At 37.4% G+C, this 17,610-nt stretch overlaps 2 protein-coding genes across 4 annotated transcripts; both read right to left on the reverse strand.

Annotated features, from left to right (window-relative positions):
• Nucleotides 1-267: 267 nt before the first annotated feature.
• LOC144471131 (uncharacterized) lies at nt 268-12,130 on the reverse strand. The gene is made up of 10 exons (XM_078182895.1): nt 11,615-12,130; nt 9,766-9,924; nt 9,034-9,198; nt 8,658-8,828; nt 7,288-7,396; nt 6,710-6,866; nt 4,720-4,852; nt 3,597-3,755; nt 2,704-3,027; nt 268-2,124 (listed from the first exon to the last, which is right to left on the reverse strand). The coding sequence occupies exons 1-10, from the start codon at nt 11,739-11,741 to the stop codon at nt 1,856-1,858; spliced, it is 1,773 nt and encodes a 590-aa protein (XP_078039021.1). The 5' UTR covers nt 11,742-12,130; the 3' UTR covers nt 268-1,855.
• A 747-nt stretch (nt 12,131-12,877) lies between these two features.
• Nucleotides 12,878-17,577, reverse strand: Mus304 (mutagen-sensitive 304). 3 transcript variants are annotated; one of them, XM_078182894.1, is made up of 15 exons: nt 17,491-17,577; nt 17,221-17,397; nt 16,880-17,105; nt 16,533-16,809; nt 16,215-16,459; nt 16,002-16,132; nt 15,832-15,932; nt 15,614-15,754; nt 15,392-15,537; nt 14,905-15,312; nt 14,720-14,808; nt 14,508-14,644; nt 14,361-14,408; nt 13,741-14,298; nt 12,878-13,277 (listed from the first exon to the last, which is right to left on the reverse strand). In XM_078182894.1, exons 3-15 carry the CDS (start codon nt 17,090-17,092, stop codon nt 13,048-13,050), a joined length of 2,724 nt encoding a protein of 907 aa, XP_078039020.1. In that variant the 5' UTR covers nt 17,093-17,105; nt 17,221-17,397; nt 17,491-17,577; the 3' UTR covers nt 12,878-13,047. The 3 variants fall into 3 exon arrangements, with proteins under 3 accessions (XP_078039020.1, XP_078039018.1, XP_078039019.1); XM_078182892.1 differs by having other exon boundaries at nt 17,458-17,548; XM_078182893.1 differs by having other exon boundaries at nt 17,221-17,547.
• Between the last annotated feature and the right edge of the window lie 33 nt (nt 17,578-17,610).

The raw sequence follows: 17,610 nt of genomic DNA on the forward strand, positions 1-17,610 counted from the left end.
TTGGAAATATTCGAGCCCGTGGTTCGGCAATATTTTATTTAATTTATTATCGTCGAGTGAACGAGAGGCACTTTCCCTCTGCATTATAAACGCGCATAAGGGATACACTTTTTTTATACGGGAATAGCTGTATATTTGAATCGGCATTCTCGTTAATTTAATTTTCGTTAATTTACTTTTCGGTACTTTAATTTCTTACATATTATCTCATTTCAAATAATTGATAATAACGTCTGTCTAATTTAACAACAATAACACGTGGCTTGATAGATTAAATAAAGTCGATCTTTATTCCATGCACTTCCCGTTTATACAACGCGTAAAATCGTTATGCCCTTTCACTGTACAAATACAATACGCTTTTAGTAGCTCAACATTTTCACGATCGCCGCTCTCTTTATTTATTGTCCGCGTAAATCACGCGAATTTCGGCCGCATTTAATTAGGAAACACGCGCGCACACGCGCACATTGACCGATGTAATCCTAAACCGCAATCGCAGCGGTGAGTTTCCGTAAAATATTTCTGTCCATTGCGGTTAATTAGTTCGTATATATTTTGTTCAAGAGACACAGTGATCAGTAGAACATTTGAAGTATTTTAAAATATTACTGCATCATTTCCAACTGAATAAAATAATTGGAGAACTAAAAAAATATCTATTTAAGCTTATGCATCTTGCAGTAAACTATTATTACTGCTATTATTATTATTATTATTATTATATTTATTATAATTATTAATGTTGGAGAATTTTTACTTTGCATGAAGATCCGCAGTTGAATTATTTCACGGAGCAGTTAAGAAATTATAAAATCGCGAACGACTGTAAAATAGCTGCGGCGTTACGAAATCCGTTTTCGCCGAAAAATCACCGCTGGGACGCACGAACGACAAGCTTAGAATAGAATTAATTGCTACATTATACATAGTGTCGTTGCCTGGCTATTCCCGGAAATCTTGAAAGATTCGCTGGGATTACGGTTCGCTCGCTCGGAGATTGCAGACACAGGTTCCTCGTATTTATTTAGCATTTATTAACCAGCTGTCTGTTTCGATGTAATAGCGCATTTCTACCGACCACGAAATCGAGCTAACATTTCCGTATTGTTCAGATACAATCGAATCATTTTAATATATCGTCAGTTAATTGTACCGTACAGTATTATATAGTCCTTCTTACAATTATTTAAATAAATTCAACATCGGATAGAGATATAAAATCCTACGTGAAAGAATTATTTTCTCCAATTTAAAAATTAATTATCCTCAGACTACAAACACTTCTACGAACGAACCAAGAAGCAACGATTTAATTTTATTTAATCTAAATCTCTTAGGAGCATGTTGGAACATTGTAATTTTGCAAAAAGAACCACGGTATCGCGCTGATGTATCGCGTCTTGTTAATTTTATTAGAAATAAAGTGATATTAATATCGAAAGTTAGTTTTAGAATTTTAATTTCGTTCGATAATATGCGTAATTTTTAATGGAACATAGGGGTTGTGTAACGCGACGGTCTAAGCGTTAAATAAATACAGGAAGCATCGTCGGCTTTTAAAATATTTTTTACAAGATCACTGAAAGTCGTGCAAGCAATCAACTCGCCATCGTGCTCGCGTCCGCAAACGAAGCGAGCAAGACGACGGCGCTCGTTTCTCCGCGGATGAAAGAAGGACGAGACGACAATTATCTCTGCTTTGGTACGGTAAAGTGGAACATTTCCCAGTGCACGACGATCGGCATAACAATCGCGTCGCAAACTATGTCCAGAAGCTTTCAAGACCTCCGAGGTCCTCGATTTTCGAGAACGAGCCGTCGTCGACTAGTTTGCTACCACCACCGTGAACGACTTACGTCTCGTCGTTCTCGCTTGGCCTGGCTAAAGTGAAGTCCAGGATCTCGTTGGACGTCAGGAACCGGACGTCGCTGTCCTCGGACAACGCCGAACCGTTCGTGCCCCTTTTGTAAGTCTTTCGCTTCCTCAGTATCACGACCGCGACGATCAGAGTGATCGACGTCGCCGCCAAAATCCCGACCACCATGCCGACGATGCCCGGAAGGCTGAACTTCGAGGTGGCGCTGTGTAGTTTCTCGAGGTCCTGCCGTGTCACGTGCGGATCTACGGGGGGGAAACACCTGGGTATAGTCAGCGGCGGGTGATATATAGGACGCTTCGCGTCGATAAACGCCGATCTTGGCTACCGATTTACCTGGCACCCTCGCGAACGTTTGCTGCTTAAAAGGTGCGCTTTAGTTTATTTTTAGACCAGTTAATGCCTATTTTCGGGTTGCAAGCCTCGCGAAATCTTTCCAAGAGGTATTTAACTTTCTGACAACAGTCTACTGTAATTAAAATTTCTATTTGAATTTCTATTAAAATTGCTGTTTAAATCTCTATCACGAATTCTATTAAAAACAACGTTGTGAGATCAAAAAATAACTCCACTGCATTTATGGTTTCTAGCGATAAATAATAATATATAAATCTCAGCTAATAATAAGACATTAAATAAATATACAGTTAAATCAATACTATGAAAAATAAATTAATAATAAATAATCTCGGATGACCCTATATGAACGGTGCCGACTGTGTTCTCCTCGCGAACATCGACGAGAGCGTACGACTTTCGCGGGACACGTGCGTTCGAGCCATCCTAGTCGTCAAACTATAAACACGATTACGAATTCCCATTACCGGGTAGCAAGTCGAGCGGATTGTAACTCTTCGTGACAGTGGTCGTCCGTAGGAACGGCGTCTCCTTTGTTTGCACGACTTTGGTGGTCGGGACGGTCGGAGTGGTGATGCGTCGCGTTGTTTTCAATGGTCTCTCAGTTTTCGGCCTAGTTACGTTCGTAACCCGGATCACAGTGGTGGCCGTCGACGGTCTCAGCGTGACGGGGTCGATATCATCCTTCGGGTATATGGAGATGCCTTTATTGTCGTCGGTATCGCTGACATCATGGTCAGAGCTCGCGGTTGTGAGCTCCGTTTCTTCGGCGGTTGCTTCGTCGGTGTAGCCTGCGGAATTCAAGGTTGACAATATCAGCGCGACCACCATTCTCACTTGTTGCAAACTCGTTGCTGCCTCCGGACAGCTCGCCAGCGATTAGGGCGCGTGGTAACTTCGTGCAACGAGCGGACGATTTTTATTTTCGTTACGCGACGAGCGCTAGGATTTTCTATTCATAACGAGGAGTACAATATTATAGTTTATATAATATTATTATATAGTAATATTATTATATAATAAATATTTATAATAGTAAATATTTTACATATTATTATTATGTTTAATAAAATAACGAAAATGTTATTCATTAACCCCTTGCAGTACCTTTGTGTTCACGGTAACAGCGATTGCTTTTTAATTTGAAATAATTCTCGATTGTAATAATTTCTTAAAGAGAAATAAAATTGATATTTACAGCGTGTATACACTTATCTCAGCGCTGAAATATTAGCGACCAAAGGGCAGAATTTTATTCTAGGTTTAAAAAGAAACTTCACAGTTATTATTCAAGCCATGGGGGTTAACGTGTGTAATTAGGGGTACGAAAGAATAGGGACGTTTTCGTATAAATGTTTACCCAATACGCAGTATTCAGCATAATCCGGACAGCATACGAAGTGCTCGGCACAGTCGATGGTGCAAAAACACGTCGGCGTGTGATACGTAAAATTGGTCGCCGCGACATTTTTGCATCGCCCACGGCACGTCAGCTGCGCGTTCACTTGCTCGACTTGATCTGAAAAAGTAACACAACCGGCACGATAACAAACGGTCACCGACGACGATCAGAAATGCATAATGCACGCGCGGCGGGACTACCCTGTCATCCGTATAGCTACCAAAGGTCTCGTCAGACGACGAATTTCATTCGTTCTCGCAGCAGTTTTCAATCCACGGGAATTCTTTCGCTTCCCATTTATTAACAGTTGTTGTTGTACTTTTTCTAACTACGTTTAATTATTATATCTATTGCAACTGAAAATAACTATTATATGTTCTATTTGTTTTAGGTGGATTTATAATAATTGGATTAATATTATTATATTATCTATTTGTTTTAGATGGATTTATAAGAATTGGAGATTCAATTTTAGTGTTTCCAAAGAGGATTATAATAACTAATCGCGATTACAAAAGGTATAATAGTTACTTGCTATTGTAATCGCGATTAGTTATTATAATCCTCTTTGGAAACACTAAAATTAAATCTCCAATTATTATAAATCCGCCTAAAACAAATTCATACAATTGCAGAGAAAAAAATAGAAAGAAAACTTTAAAATGATAAATAAAATCCGCTGTTATTAAATACATTTTTAAGCGAATGCTTTCGACCATTTATGGTAGCCATATTTTAAAGGTAGAACTTCTCTCGAACCTGATTTCTTAAGGTCAACGTTGATCTTCACTTTGGACCTATTAAAATGTAAATGACTACATCGCTTAGCAAATGTTTGTAATAAATTACTAACCAGGGAAAGTGTCAATTTTTCCTGTAACATTTATATATTGATAAAAGGGAAGCACAGCTTTTAATTTTCATTCGAAAGAATGGAATAACACGAATCTGTAGCAGATTATGTTCGAGAGTCTGATTACAATCGTAACACGTCTGGCACACGTTACAACGTTAGGGGCATTAAGTAAGTGGAAATTGGATAACGAAAAAGCAGCGTTTCGATTGATTAAAACGGAATTACCATCGTCGCTTTCCGTCACGCCCTCGTTGTCGGCTTTGGACGCGTTCAAACATTTCTCGCCTTGCAAAATGGCCACGTCGTCGATCGCGATGTCGCTTACGTAACTGCTCCCACGAACTCCCTCAATTATGATCTGCAATAAACGAGTGAAAATTAAAAGAGAGGACACCGAAGCGCGTTCGCGCTCGCCCTGGCACGTGAACTTTCGCTAACCGTGTCCCGCTGCCATTTTGTTTGAAATTTGAGTTGAACATGCGTGGGTGACATTCGTCGGTTGTCTCCTTTTTTTCAGAGGTATATGTACCTCGTCTCTGTCTAGGATTTTCAATCGCTAAACCGCCCGTCGCGAAACAACTCGTTCGAAATTTACTTTTATAATTACTCTAACTATCGAAATATTCTCGTGCGACGCGATTGGATTTTTAATCGAACGCGAAATTCGAGTAACTTCTGTACCGCCATTTTTGCATGGCGTTCTCATATTTTTAGCGTTAACCGAAGTAAATTAATGAACGTCGTACCTTTGCACAGTGACAATAAATAATAGACGAATAAATGGAAATCGATAGATGAAATTAGGGAACATGTTACATTATTAATTGTTATAATCTATTAATTACCGAGGAGATAAGCATTAATAACTATCTATTCTGCTGTGGTTATTTATTAATTCTACCATGGTTAAACTCGATCTATCCGGCTACCGTTAATTATTTATAATTCTGCTATCGTCAGCCTCTATGTTCTCCTACTGTTAATTTATGTATTCTGCTATTATTAAAAATCTATTCTGCCATTGTTGGTAGAGATTTCGACGGAACGATTCTCGCGTGGCATCCGATGTCTCTTGGGTCGGCCGTTCATTTGGATGCAGACGTTTCGGTTAGTGTTTTATTTTAGAATGCTTTAAAGGGTTCCGAACGTAGGCTTCAGGGGATGAATTTATAAGCGGACTGCGCGAATATATTTAGAACAGACACATTCAACTCGTGTTGCTTGCACGAGAACTCTGTTTTCGGCGAGAAATGAGGGAAATCCGATTTACTCCCGGGCGAACCTTAAGCAGCTCTGTATAGATCACTTCCTTCTTCTCGCGATTTCTCCTCGCAACGCTGCAGGCGAAACGAAATTCTCTACCAACACGCTACTTCACGAGATTAAAGGGATCACTATTCGTTGAACTTTATTCATTTATTCATATACACAGCTTAATTTCATTCATTTATTTACGTACACCGCTTAACTTTATTCCTCCACTTATTCGTTTATACATACGGCTTTATTTCACTTATTTACTTGTATTTACCGGTTGATTTTAGTTATTTATTTTTTACCGACACATATGTGTAATCATCATTAAACAAATTCGTCAGAAAAGTTCGCTTCCGTTTCTATACGATGTCGCAAATAATTATTCCGACATTCTCGTTTCGTTGTTGTTCGACGGTAATAATTACGGACACGTCCATTTTAATTTAACTTCGATTGGTGCATCGTTGCGCATCTAATTGCATCGTATAATGCAACGGAACAATTTGGAAAATTATTCGTCTAATTGTTGTTAGCTTAATCGTAAAGTTACCAGAGAAAAGTCGACGATGTTCAAACTTTTGCAACTTTCTGTGAGAGAATACTAGCAGCGTTCCACCTGTGCTCTTTTGAAAAGGTGAAGCATTTACTTATACATCCAGAAACAATTTATTCAATTTTTTAATAATAGATTCTTCACAATTTGTAATCAAATTTCTTTAGAAATAAGTTTGAACTGAAGAATCTACCGAATGATCGTTTCCATACCTACTTAAAATTAATTGCAACCTAAATTTCGCTTGTAAAACTATTACAATTTTAGCTTTCTAAAATTTAAGCTTCTCCGTTGAATATCCATTATGATTCAAATTTATAATAAACATCCGTTATAATTCACGCCGCCGCGACTTACAATCAATTTGAATTTCTATTAAGAGATAATATTTGTCAGAAGATTTACCTGGAAGCCCGTTTCAGACTTCGGTAGATTGAAAACACCGTGCAGCCATTGATTCCCTTGATTGCCCTTTTTGGAGAACATCAGGTTCACGTATTCCTTCTCTGGTACAGCGAAATAGATGTTCAGGGTGCCTATGGTCGCGCCGTACATGTGGTACCTGAAATAATTCCACGGTTGGTAAATTACCGCAAATTATATTCCGTCTTATTCATCGCGGCGCAATGTTTAGAAAAATCTCGTTTACGCTTAAAAATTATGAAAATTATGGTCGTCTAAATGCTAGCGCCGTTTCACCTTGTCCGGTATAGTTTCCGCGCGTGCATTTATGTTAAGTTTCGCAGCTGGAGGCGATGGAAATAAGTAGCGTGAATCGAGACGCTCCGAAATTTCATGGAAGACTGAGATTTTATGTACGAGAAAATAGAAGTCGCGCGACGCGCGGAAATTATTAAACGCTCGGACGAAAGATTTGTTTTGTTCTCCGTAGAAATATTACGAAAAACCGCGAACGTTTTGTCGCGTATTTTAAGGTTTAAGAAGGGATTTTCGAGGAACGAGTTTCTCGCGAGTAGAATTACCAGAATGAGAAACAGCCGGCTTCGGTGTACGATGCATCATAGATAGGGGACATGATTCTTGCAGTTTCCTTCTCCAGTCGTCCCGATGCCTCGATGTATAAATAATACCCTGAAAAATAACACACCACCGTCCGAAACTTTTATTTCCGCTTTTACGAAATTTTATGCGTTTTTACAAATACATGGATTTCGTTGAATTCGCGACGGAAACGAGCAGATTCGAGGCATTGAAAACATTTAAAGAATTTAAGGATACTATTGCGATAAATTCAGCTCGCAGTACCGTAATTAAAAAGCGACAAAGTCTATTCAGTCTCCCGCGTACTGCAGTCAGAGCACACAATTTTTTATGCAATATAAAGAACGGCATAATTAATTATTATATTCGACTTAATAGATCGCAAACCGATAGCTGACAAATTTACTTGGCGAAAATGTTATTAAACCCTTTCTGAAATGCTTTCGCGAAGAAATATCTTAAAGCGTTCCACCTACGCTCGATTTCCATATACAGTCTACGCGGGTATCAGAATTCGAATATTTGAATGTTAAAACTAAATTTGAATGTTAAAACTGAATTTGAATGTTCGCTGAACATGTGTGTCGTCGAACGGAACGTGTCTGGCCACATTTCGCGCCGTTTCTACTTATTCTGTGCAGGAACGCGAGCGTAGCGTGTTACAAGTCAATTTTAGAGACCGTGTTTCTCGAGAACGTACATAGCTGTGTTTTTACATATTTTACTAAATAAAGAAATATTCTTTTCGCATAAAGAATAGCGTTGTTTGCGCGATTTTTATCGTCCGAGGGGGAGAATGTTACGGTTGAGACATTAAATGATTCGGTTGGCGAAAAGAATATTTTAGTATTTTACTATTTTACTATTTTACTATTTTACTATTTTACTATTTTACTATTCTACCATTTACTATTCTATTGTACTATTTTACTATTTTACTATTCTACCATTTACTATTCTATTGTACTATTTTACTATTTTACTATTCTATTGTACTATTTTACTATTTTACTATTCTACCATTTACTATTCTATTGTACTATTTTACTATTTTACTATTCTACCATTTACTATTCTATTGTACTATTTTACTATTCTACCATTTACTATTCTATTGTACTATTCTACTATTTCACTATTTCGCTCTTATTAGTTTCTACGTTTGCGTTAAACAAATATTTCAAAATTCAACAGTCATTTTTCACCCTCTATTTTCCACAATAGGTACCTTCTCCTATATAGTAAAAATTTATCTAAATAGATCAATAAATAAATGTGCAGATGAGTAACAAATAATTTGTACCTACCGCTACCTATTACAATGTTCTGTTTGTTGCAGTGAGATAATTACCATCGTTTCCAGGTCCCAATGTATGGTCGTGTGTGGGACCGGTCCCGATATGAGAGCTCGGCGTCTCAAAATTATGTCGTCGCCAATCGAAATCATGCTGAGGATCCTGTTCCCACCAGCAAAGGTCTGGTTTCTCGAAATCGCATTGCGTTGGAGCTTCGGCGTTGGTATCTAATTACAAAATTAAACGAAAGTATACATGTAAATCGCATTCCTTGTCATTAGACTGCAGACCGTTGTACAGTTGCATGATTGAATATTTGCAATTGGGTATAGCTGATGGATTAAAATAATTCAACGATGCCAATGTATTAGAGTGCGATTGAAAAATCTTGCATTTGGTAAAAATCTATAATCTGATAATGAGAAATGTTACCTCGACATTGCGGCGTTGTAGTGTTCCATTGTCGTCCGTCGCAATAGATTTCGGAGGGGCCGATCAACGCGTAACCAGGCTGGCAAAAGTATACTAATATCGAGCCGTTATACTTGGTCGCCACTAATGCGTGTTCCGGCGTGGGTGGCGCGGCGCATTCGGCGTCTGTTAAAACGATGGAACAAAGGTCGTGTCATTAACTAGTACAATTTATTCGATTATTTATATTGGATCGAGTTAAAGTCGAATTAAATTCCGTCTGTACACAATATTACGTTCACCCAACGTACACTCAACAAATGCGGTAAATAATTATTATATATATATTGGTAAAACAAAAGTAGCTAAGTATTTCAGGAAATTCATCACTTCGAATAACTTTTATCGTTAATTCGATTAGGTAAAAGTTTCGAGAACAATGTAAAACCAGTAGATGCAATGTGATGCAATGAAGTCGTCTATTACTGGTATTATTGTTATAATTATCTTGCGACTAAGACGGACCATAAATATCACTGCAGGACTATTGATTGCATTCACTTGGGTATCTTCGAGAAAAAAAGTGTAACAACTTGTGCAATCGAGCAGCATATGTGTCAACAACTTCGACGAAATAAGAAATCATTGCATCGCCGAAACAATTAGCGCGGCCGTAGTCTCAGAATGTTTTAATTGGCAAGCGTGTGTCGTTTACTCGTTTTATCAAATACGATTAGAGGAACTCGTACTTACTGACGCATACTGGCGTAGGTGTATCCCACTGGTTCCGAATACAAGTAGAATACTTGTTACCTACGAGAGTGTAGCCCTCGTAGCAACTGAACCTAATGATTCGTCCTCTGGTCCTCGCTCGAACCTTCCCGTTCTGCAGCCTCACTACCGGGCATCCATCTTGAAACGCAAAGCAAATCTTTATATTAACAATAATATTATATTAACAATAATATTGTCATCATAATAATAATAATCGATATTAAATAAATTACATGAAATCGAATAGTTCGATTTAAATGAAATTCGTATTGAAAAGTCAAGGGTTGTATGACACGTCTCGAGTGCGTTTTCAACGCGATTGCGCTTTTAGTGCGCCGATCATATCGGCAAAGGAATTTCACGGAAATATCGCCGCATTCCCCCCCATCGAAACGTAGCGAGGCGACCGTAATCGGCTTAACCATCAAAGCCTTATTGTTTCTCCGTTATTTGTTCCTCTCTGCCAGCTGTTCAATCACGAAACCGTTCGAGTCGATCAATGAAGCTCGAAGAAGCGGCGGCTTCATTGAACGAAACCGCTGCTTCGGATTTGTACAACGAGAAAGAAACAGGCATCCGTTTATCTGGACTTCGTTCATTGCGGTTTGTTTCATGCGGGTTTTCCGCCGGTGTTTCTCAGAAATAGTTACGGAAAGCATCGTCCGGCAGTTTCCATTCGTCTCGTTCTATGTAACTTTCCTCGTATGCTTCATCCACGCCGAGTATCTGCGATCTTTTTCTAGGAGTTTGTTTCTAGTTCGCTATGAAAAATCGTTGAAGATGCAAAAATGCAATAATTCAAATATTACTGTCAAGTAATCATAACTCGGTTTATATGTAGTCAGGCTTCGGTTAAAGTAGCTATCTATAATTTGGAGAATCAAGGAAATGAAAAGGAGAAACTATTATCTTACAGACTATAATTATGTATATAATAAAGATATATAATAACTCGAATAGCTCTAGGATCTTGGAAAAATCGTATCGCAAACTGTCGGATCGCGGTGCCATTTTAAACAACGAGACTGGCTGCAAAGAAAGTCGAGACATCTCCGAAGTAAATCGATAAAACCGTTTATCAAAGCGTCCGCTTTCCCATTCATTTTTATTTCACCGTTCAGTTGGGCCAATCGTGCGTCGCCCAAAACCTTATGTTATACTTTAACCATTGACAAATTTTCTCGGCTCGCCAAATCGAAAGCTCGAATACGTCCGCGAAGTAGTAAATAACAGATAAAGGAAAGAATAAAATAATAACACGTTGGAAGTAATCGTAATTGTGTAATTAGACTGCGGATCTTTCTTTATTGCGAAATAACGATCCAAATTATTAGATCGAGTCATAAATAAATAAATTTCTTAGGGAAGTACTGAAATTCACTTATTTATACTGTTTCGTTTTACGTTATTTATTTGTCGGTCTCTTATCTATTTAGCGAAAACAAGAACTGGTTTGTCCGCTTTAGTTATAGCGGGTAGATACGAACAATAGACGACCTAATAATTGCAACAAACATAAATCAGATATTTGTTGAAACTCCTTGCTACTGACATACAACAATGTCCTTAAATTCGTTTAATCTCTTGATACTATTCCACCGCGCTTCATCATTTCTAATATAAATGTGTAGAGGTCCGCTGTCTAGCTACAATCGATCATAATCGTCGACGGTGTTCTCTCTCTCATGTCTTCCGAAAAGCAACCGCATCGTCTAGAAGATAATCTAGGGTATACAGCGGACGATTTTCCAGCGGATGGAATGGAAAATCCTCGATGAGCCTGGGAGGATCAACGAGCGATCTTCCGCGAATTAACTTTATCGCTTACTTTGGGGCCAGGGAGTGGCGGCAGCCAGCAGGAGGATCGATACTGCGAGAGAGGTCTTCATCCTGATGAGGTTCGCCGGTGAGGTATTCTCGGTTACGAATTGTCCACTGATGCGCACATAGTTCATCAAAGAAGTCCGTAATAGATGCGTTCCTCGGCCGCGAGTTCGAACATCCGCGCGCGCGACACCGCGAGATGAGGTCGCAAACGGGAAGGGCGCACTGTGGTTGCCGAACGGCCGACGTCGGAAGAAGATGGACCGATGGAGGCTCGACGAGCCTGGAGGAACCGACGTGGAGCAGCCGACGACGGGAAATAAAAAGTAAAACCGCGCTGGCGACCGTTCTTCATTTATGAATGGGGCAGAGATGTGTTTCGGGGTTATTCCGCTTGAAACGAAGGCGGGAACATCACTTCCGGCGTCGCGCTCCGCCGTGATAGCCTTCTATCTACTTCCGGCCGCGGTTATCGTTGTCGAACATTGCCAGGCCTTGAAGAGAATTCCTGTAAATTATTGCATTCTGCACCGAAGATAAATGGATCCCGAGGGAGCCGCTCAGTTGATAGGCAGACGCCACGATTCTTTCCTAGGCGATGCGCTCATCGAATTTTTGTCACCGGATGCAGACTAGAATCGAATTCGCTGGAACATGATTTGGAAAATTTTACTTCTCTATGCGCGAGGTAGAGGAATTCGTTGTAAATTAAAGCGAGAACCCAATTGGAATGTAAATAAACTGTTGAATTGTAAGGCAGTGTGCGAGAGTAGCGGAAGAAATGGAAGAATGAAAAGCAGCGAGGATAATAGGTGCAGAAATTAGTATTGAGAAAAAATTTCAAGCTAAAGTAGCTATTATTATTGTTATCATTGTCATTGTTATTTATTTGTAACATTGAGTCCAAGAAAAATGTGCGAACAAATGTAAGATGTGCAATGTTTAGACCACGGTGTCGATGACACCGATAGATATGGAGAAAAAAACTGATTAAAAGATATGTAAGGATTTATTAAACAATTCCAGCTCTTATCAATGTTAAGTATTTAGCAATTATTAATTATGAATGATGTCTAGCGTTGCAACGATTAGATTTAATAACAGTATAGTAATACTGGAAGATAAAGAACGAGGGAAAGGAAGGAAAAGCCGTCCGCCGAAGGTTATTATTGCAAGGGCAGTATAATAATATTATTGATAAACTTGAGCGATATATATATATATATACAATACGTAGCAGGGTATTCAATAAAGCATTTAATTTAAACAATTATACCATGATTTATTTTTTTTAGAAAAAAGTATTTTCAACTTTCATTAGAAAAGATTTATATACACAGAATTATGGCATCACGATTTGGATACTGTTAATTCACAGTATCGGAATAACATAAGATACAAAATTCTCGTCTTGTATAATTCGCTTCGCAATATATTTTAATGATTAGATAACTCGTGTCTACTGTTATACAGTGATCTGATCGTTGTTAAAAATTTATTATGATTTTCATTCTTCTTTAAGTTCACGGAAGCCTGCTGGATGGGTCGCTTCTGAAAATTTGCTAGTATATCTAGTTGACTTGTACTTCTGCTACCAAAGTTCTTGATCTCAGATTGAGGTACCTTCTCGAATATGAACGTTTGTTTTATTCGATCCATGGCCTCTTCTATCAAAATAAAGAATACGATCACGTTATAATGTTTAATAATTATGTAATGAATAGTTTACAATTTCACAAAGCTAGGCTTAAGTCGGTATTCCGGTTTCCAAGAAAAGGACAGATTTTTGTTAACATATTTGTAATATCGTGAAAGTGAAAAATTGCTGTGAACATTCTTAAAAACCAGAAAGATAGCAAAAATACATGTATGTGTATAAAGTATCAATGACTGTGCATAATCTATTCGAGTCCATCAAACTGAACCAGTCCACCTCCTCAACTGATGACGAAATGGAATAGACCGGGCGGAAATGTAAATATTTCTGGCAGCCTGATAAGTCGAGACGAAATTAAAGCTCGTATCGTGAAACGAAAATGAAAGAAGAAAAAAGCTGAATGAGTTTATCGATGAGAACAGAGTTTTAAAATTAGCGTAGCATTGGTAGAGCATACGCGTGTGCACACTTACGTTCATTCTCGTGCAGAGAAAATTCGTCGAAGTTGCTTATATTCTTCATAAATGAATGGAAAGAATCTTCGATGTCCGATAACCGAATTACAAAATCGGGATCGCATATAGCCAAGTGAGCAAGGAATCGAATCCCATCTCTCAATACTTTCACCTGTCGCCTCTTCAAAGCTGTCCAAGCATTCACGTCGGAAAATACGTCTTTGTACACCTCGCATATGCACTTATTATTTCTTACTATCGGGGACGCCGAATGTTTCAGACAAATGTTCTTTAAGTTGCAACGGTCATTCTGCTGCAAAGGGAAGTAATGCGAATCGAAATCCTCGATAGCACTTAAATTTACTTCCGTGCATTTGAACAGAGTTCTCATCGTAAAACGCAGCAATTTCATACAACAGTTACACGAGTCTAAAATTTCGGATCTTAAGGGAATTACGTCTGTTTGCAACACGTATTGCATGAACTGCAACAACGTGTCTGTAATATCTACGGTAACTACTATGTCAAAATAATGATTCTCCACCTGCGCCAAAAAGATTTGTAGCGGACAAGCATCTGTAATGAATGACCAACGTAAATATAGATTGTCCTCTAAGAACAAGTCTTTCATTTTATACCTGGAGTAAAATGTAGCGAACCCTTCCAATTGTTCACGGCCATCAACTCTGCAAAAATAAGACTTTATTAAATACAATTTTGAAAAGCCTTGGAATAATTCTATTAACGTCGATAAATTCTATGAAAACGCACGATAATTCACTTACGTGAATTAACACAGAGCCTCTTCAGGTATGTCGTTGATTTAATAAATACTATCATTAAATGACTAAGAAATGAGTAACAATATGGCAGCGGTCTAGAAAAGACTATTTCCTTAAATATTTGGTAAACATACTCCATCCTGAAGCGTAAGAAATCTTATGAAATCGTAAATCTTAAACCAATTTCACGATAAAATAAGACATTGTTCACTTACGCTGATGAACAATATTCCACCTTTTTGTGAACATTACATATAATCATCATGATTGCACAGATAAGGCCACTAAATTGATGCGCTCGTCTCTGACGGACATAAAACTCTAATCAGTAACAATAATATTCTAACAGTTGAAATGCATATGTAGTATATAATTTAAGAAATTTAGAAATTGGAATTACCGTAGATCCAACTAAAACGATGAACTGCAAGATCATTTTAAGCATTTCAAAATCTTGACCCTTTTCTAACCACGTGTCATAACGAATCATTTGCCGCGAATAACTTTTATAATTTTCATCCCTTTCAGTAAACAATGGCGTCTTTCCAGCAATGTATTTGCTAAGATACGTCGATTCTAGAGTCACATATGAAATCGCGCCAAACACCCTCCTCGCTTCGACACCGCGCTCGCACTCGTGCCACGCGTTAGCATCGCATACCGATTTCCCATTGAAATCAGAATTCGAGTACAGGTCAGAAAAATAAATGTCGTTCATGTCTCGAATATCATCGTTTTTCATAGCTTGAAAAATTGTCTGAAGAACAATGATCAGGTTTAGAAGCAACTCTCTCGAGGTAGAAACCAGCTGTAACGTAATGATAACAAGATCGTTATTAATTAACTAAATAAAATGATACCTACTCACGAAAAACTGAATTACATACTTTATTCATTATACATATTGAATTTTCCGACTCGAGTTCAGAATTCGTTTTACGTTGAAGAGCTGCTATTTCCGGTAAAATAAATTCTATCGTCAACCTCTTCTCGTCTATCATAGTCATTACAGGTTTTACAAGTTCAGGATTTTCTGTAATAGCAAACACGAAGCCTCCCTTAACAAATTATTCACAGTAGTCGAAATCAGTATCAATATTAAATTTTACCATATATCCTGAATGTATCTTCTTCCTGCAAAATCGGTAAGTTTCTTCGTCCGGTTTTCTCTATCACTTGAATGTTAACTATTGATTTTTCTGGCTGTGGCATATCATATACTAACTTGGAAATATTTGTCAAAGGATAATCTGTAGGAAAAGTTACAAAGCATCAGTATACATAGCATATCTTATGCTAATGCTTAAGTCACGTGTAGTCTACTTACAAGGACTCCAAGTTTTCAAAATATGATTGTTCTTATCTTGTAAAGTAGCTTGTACACAAGATTCTTTCACTTTTACTGGGCGTGCCATTGACATCGACGCTCTGCAAATAATAGCGTTAAGAAACAGGAAATCTTAAGTATTATTTTTATTAAACAATTTTATAAAATACCTGTTCATTGATGAATTAAATTTACTTTTCTTGATAGAGGTACTCAAATTTACAGAGCATGGTTCTGTTAATTTAACATTTCCTGCTTCTAACAATTTGCAGCGTTCCATTAAATTGCCTACTTCAAATGTCTGTTGAAGAAATAATAATTGATTCATAATATAAACAATTTAGATGTCAGTGTCATAATGTCATAGTTGAAAGAATACAAACTTGTAATTCAAATTGAGTCTTCAAATGTTCTTTTTCTTTACAAATTGCATTTATTTCTGTTCTATGTCGTTTCTCTTGATCTTCGATAAAACGAGTCTTCTCCAGTTTGTCAGCTTCTGCCCTTAACTGAGCCTGTTGCAATTGATTGCGCAAAAAAACTGTTTCTCCCTCTTTTGTTATGAAATCATTTAATAGCTTTTTATTTTCCAATCTTAGTTTTTCTAATTCCTTTATGTATTTTGATTCTGTAATTACAAATTAAATATTAGCACACATTAATTACATAGTTTTGTGAAAAGTAAAAACTTATGACATTACCTGGTGGAACAACACTTTCTTCTATTTTAAATGTTGAGTTATAAACTTGCCTATTCACTAATTTATTTTCAAACTCTTTATAATCAACAGATACTATTTGACTCACGTCCTTTAAGTTTTCCATTCCTCTCTTCTGAGGTGTGCATGCAGAAGGTCTTAATGATTTATTCATAACATTATTTATATTAGCACCAACTTTGCTTGTTGATGGTACATTACATCTTTGCGTGAATGATACTTGCTGCTCCAGATTTGTTTGAGTCAAAGCAATTTCTTCCTGCAAAGAGTACAATCACTGAATATATGGCCTAGTTCAGATAATAATAAATAATAAATGAAATCAGTACACAAGCCTGTGAGGCAACAAAATCCATCTCTTCAATATCTGCTTCTGCAAAATCATCACCCCAAATATCATCAGCCTTTCCAGTCTTTTTATTTGTTGAGCTTCTACGACTTGTAGAAACACCAGCCAGGGATCCTTTCGTTGTATCATATTTTGCTCGTTTGGCAGGTATGGAATACTCATGCTCCTCATTCTTTCCTACTCGTTTGTACATATTAAAACACTCTCTATATAAAATAAATAAATTACAGTCAAGTAAACATTTCCTAAAATTTCAACCAGTAATTCTTTAGAACTCCAATATTTACATCGTTCATACAAGTACGATTAATATTCACTTACTTTTTAACGATTAATCGATCATTCGAGGTAGCTAGTTTTATATTATCACAAATATTAATAATTTCATGAAACACTCGCGGCACGTCATTTCATCTTTTAGCCTACAGATTCATTCTCATCTGGTTATTCCTTTGTAATTTTTTCTTTTAATCGACACCATAGAAATCATGTAGAAATCTGAAAGGACAAAGACAACATTACTTTTCATAATAAATGTAAATTTATTATGACACTTGCCGGTTCAATCAACGTGTATACAGATTTTATTACATTAATTGCATGACGGAAACGTCAGTTGAGTGCTAGTTGCTTGTGCATAAAACACCACATGTGCATAAAGTCAACACGATATAAATATAATGCATACATACAATATATATATTGTATTTA

This window comes from Augochlora pura, chromosome 6 (genome assembly GCF_028453695.1).
Source record: "Augochlora pura isolate Apur16 chromosome 6, APUR_v2.2.1, whole genome shotgun sequence".
In the NCBI taxonomy this organism is placed as follows: Eukaryota; Metazoa; Arthropoda; class Insecta; order Hymenoptera; family Halictidae; genus Augochlora; species Augochlora pura.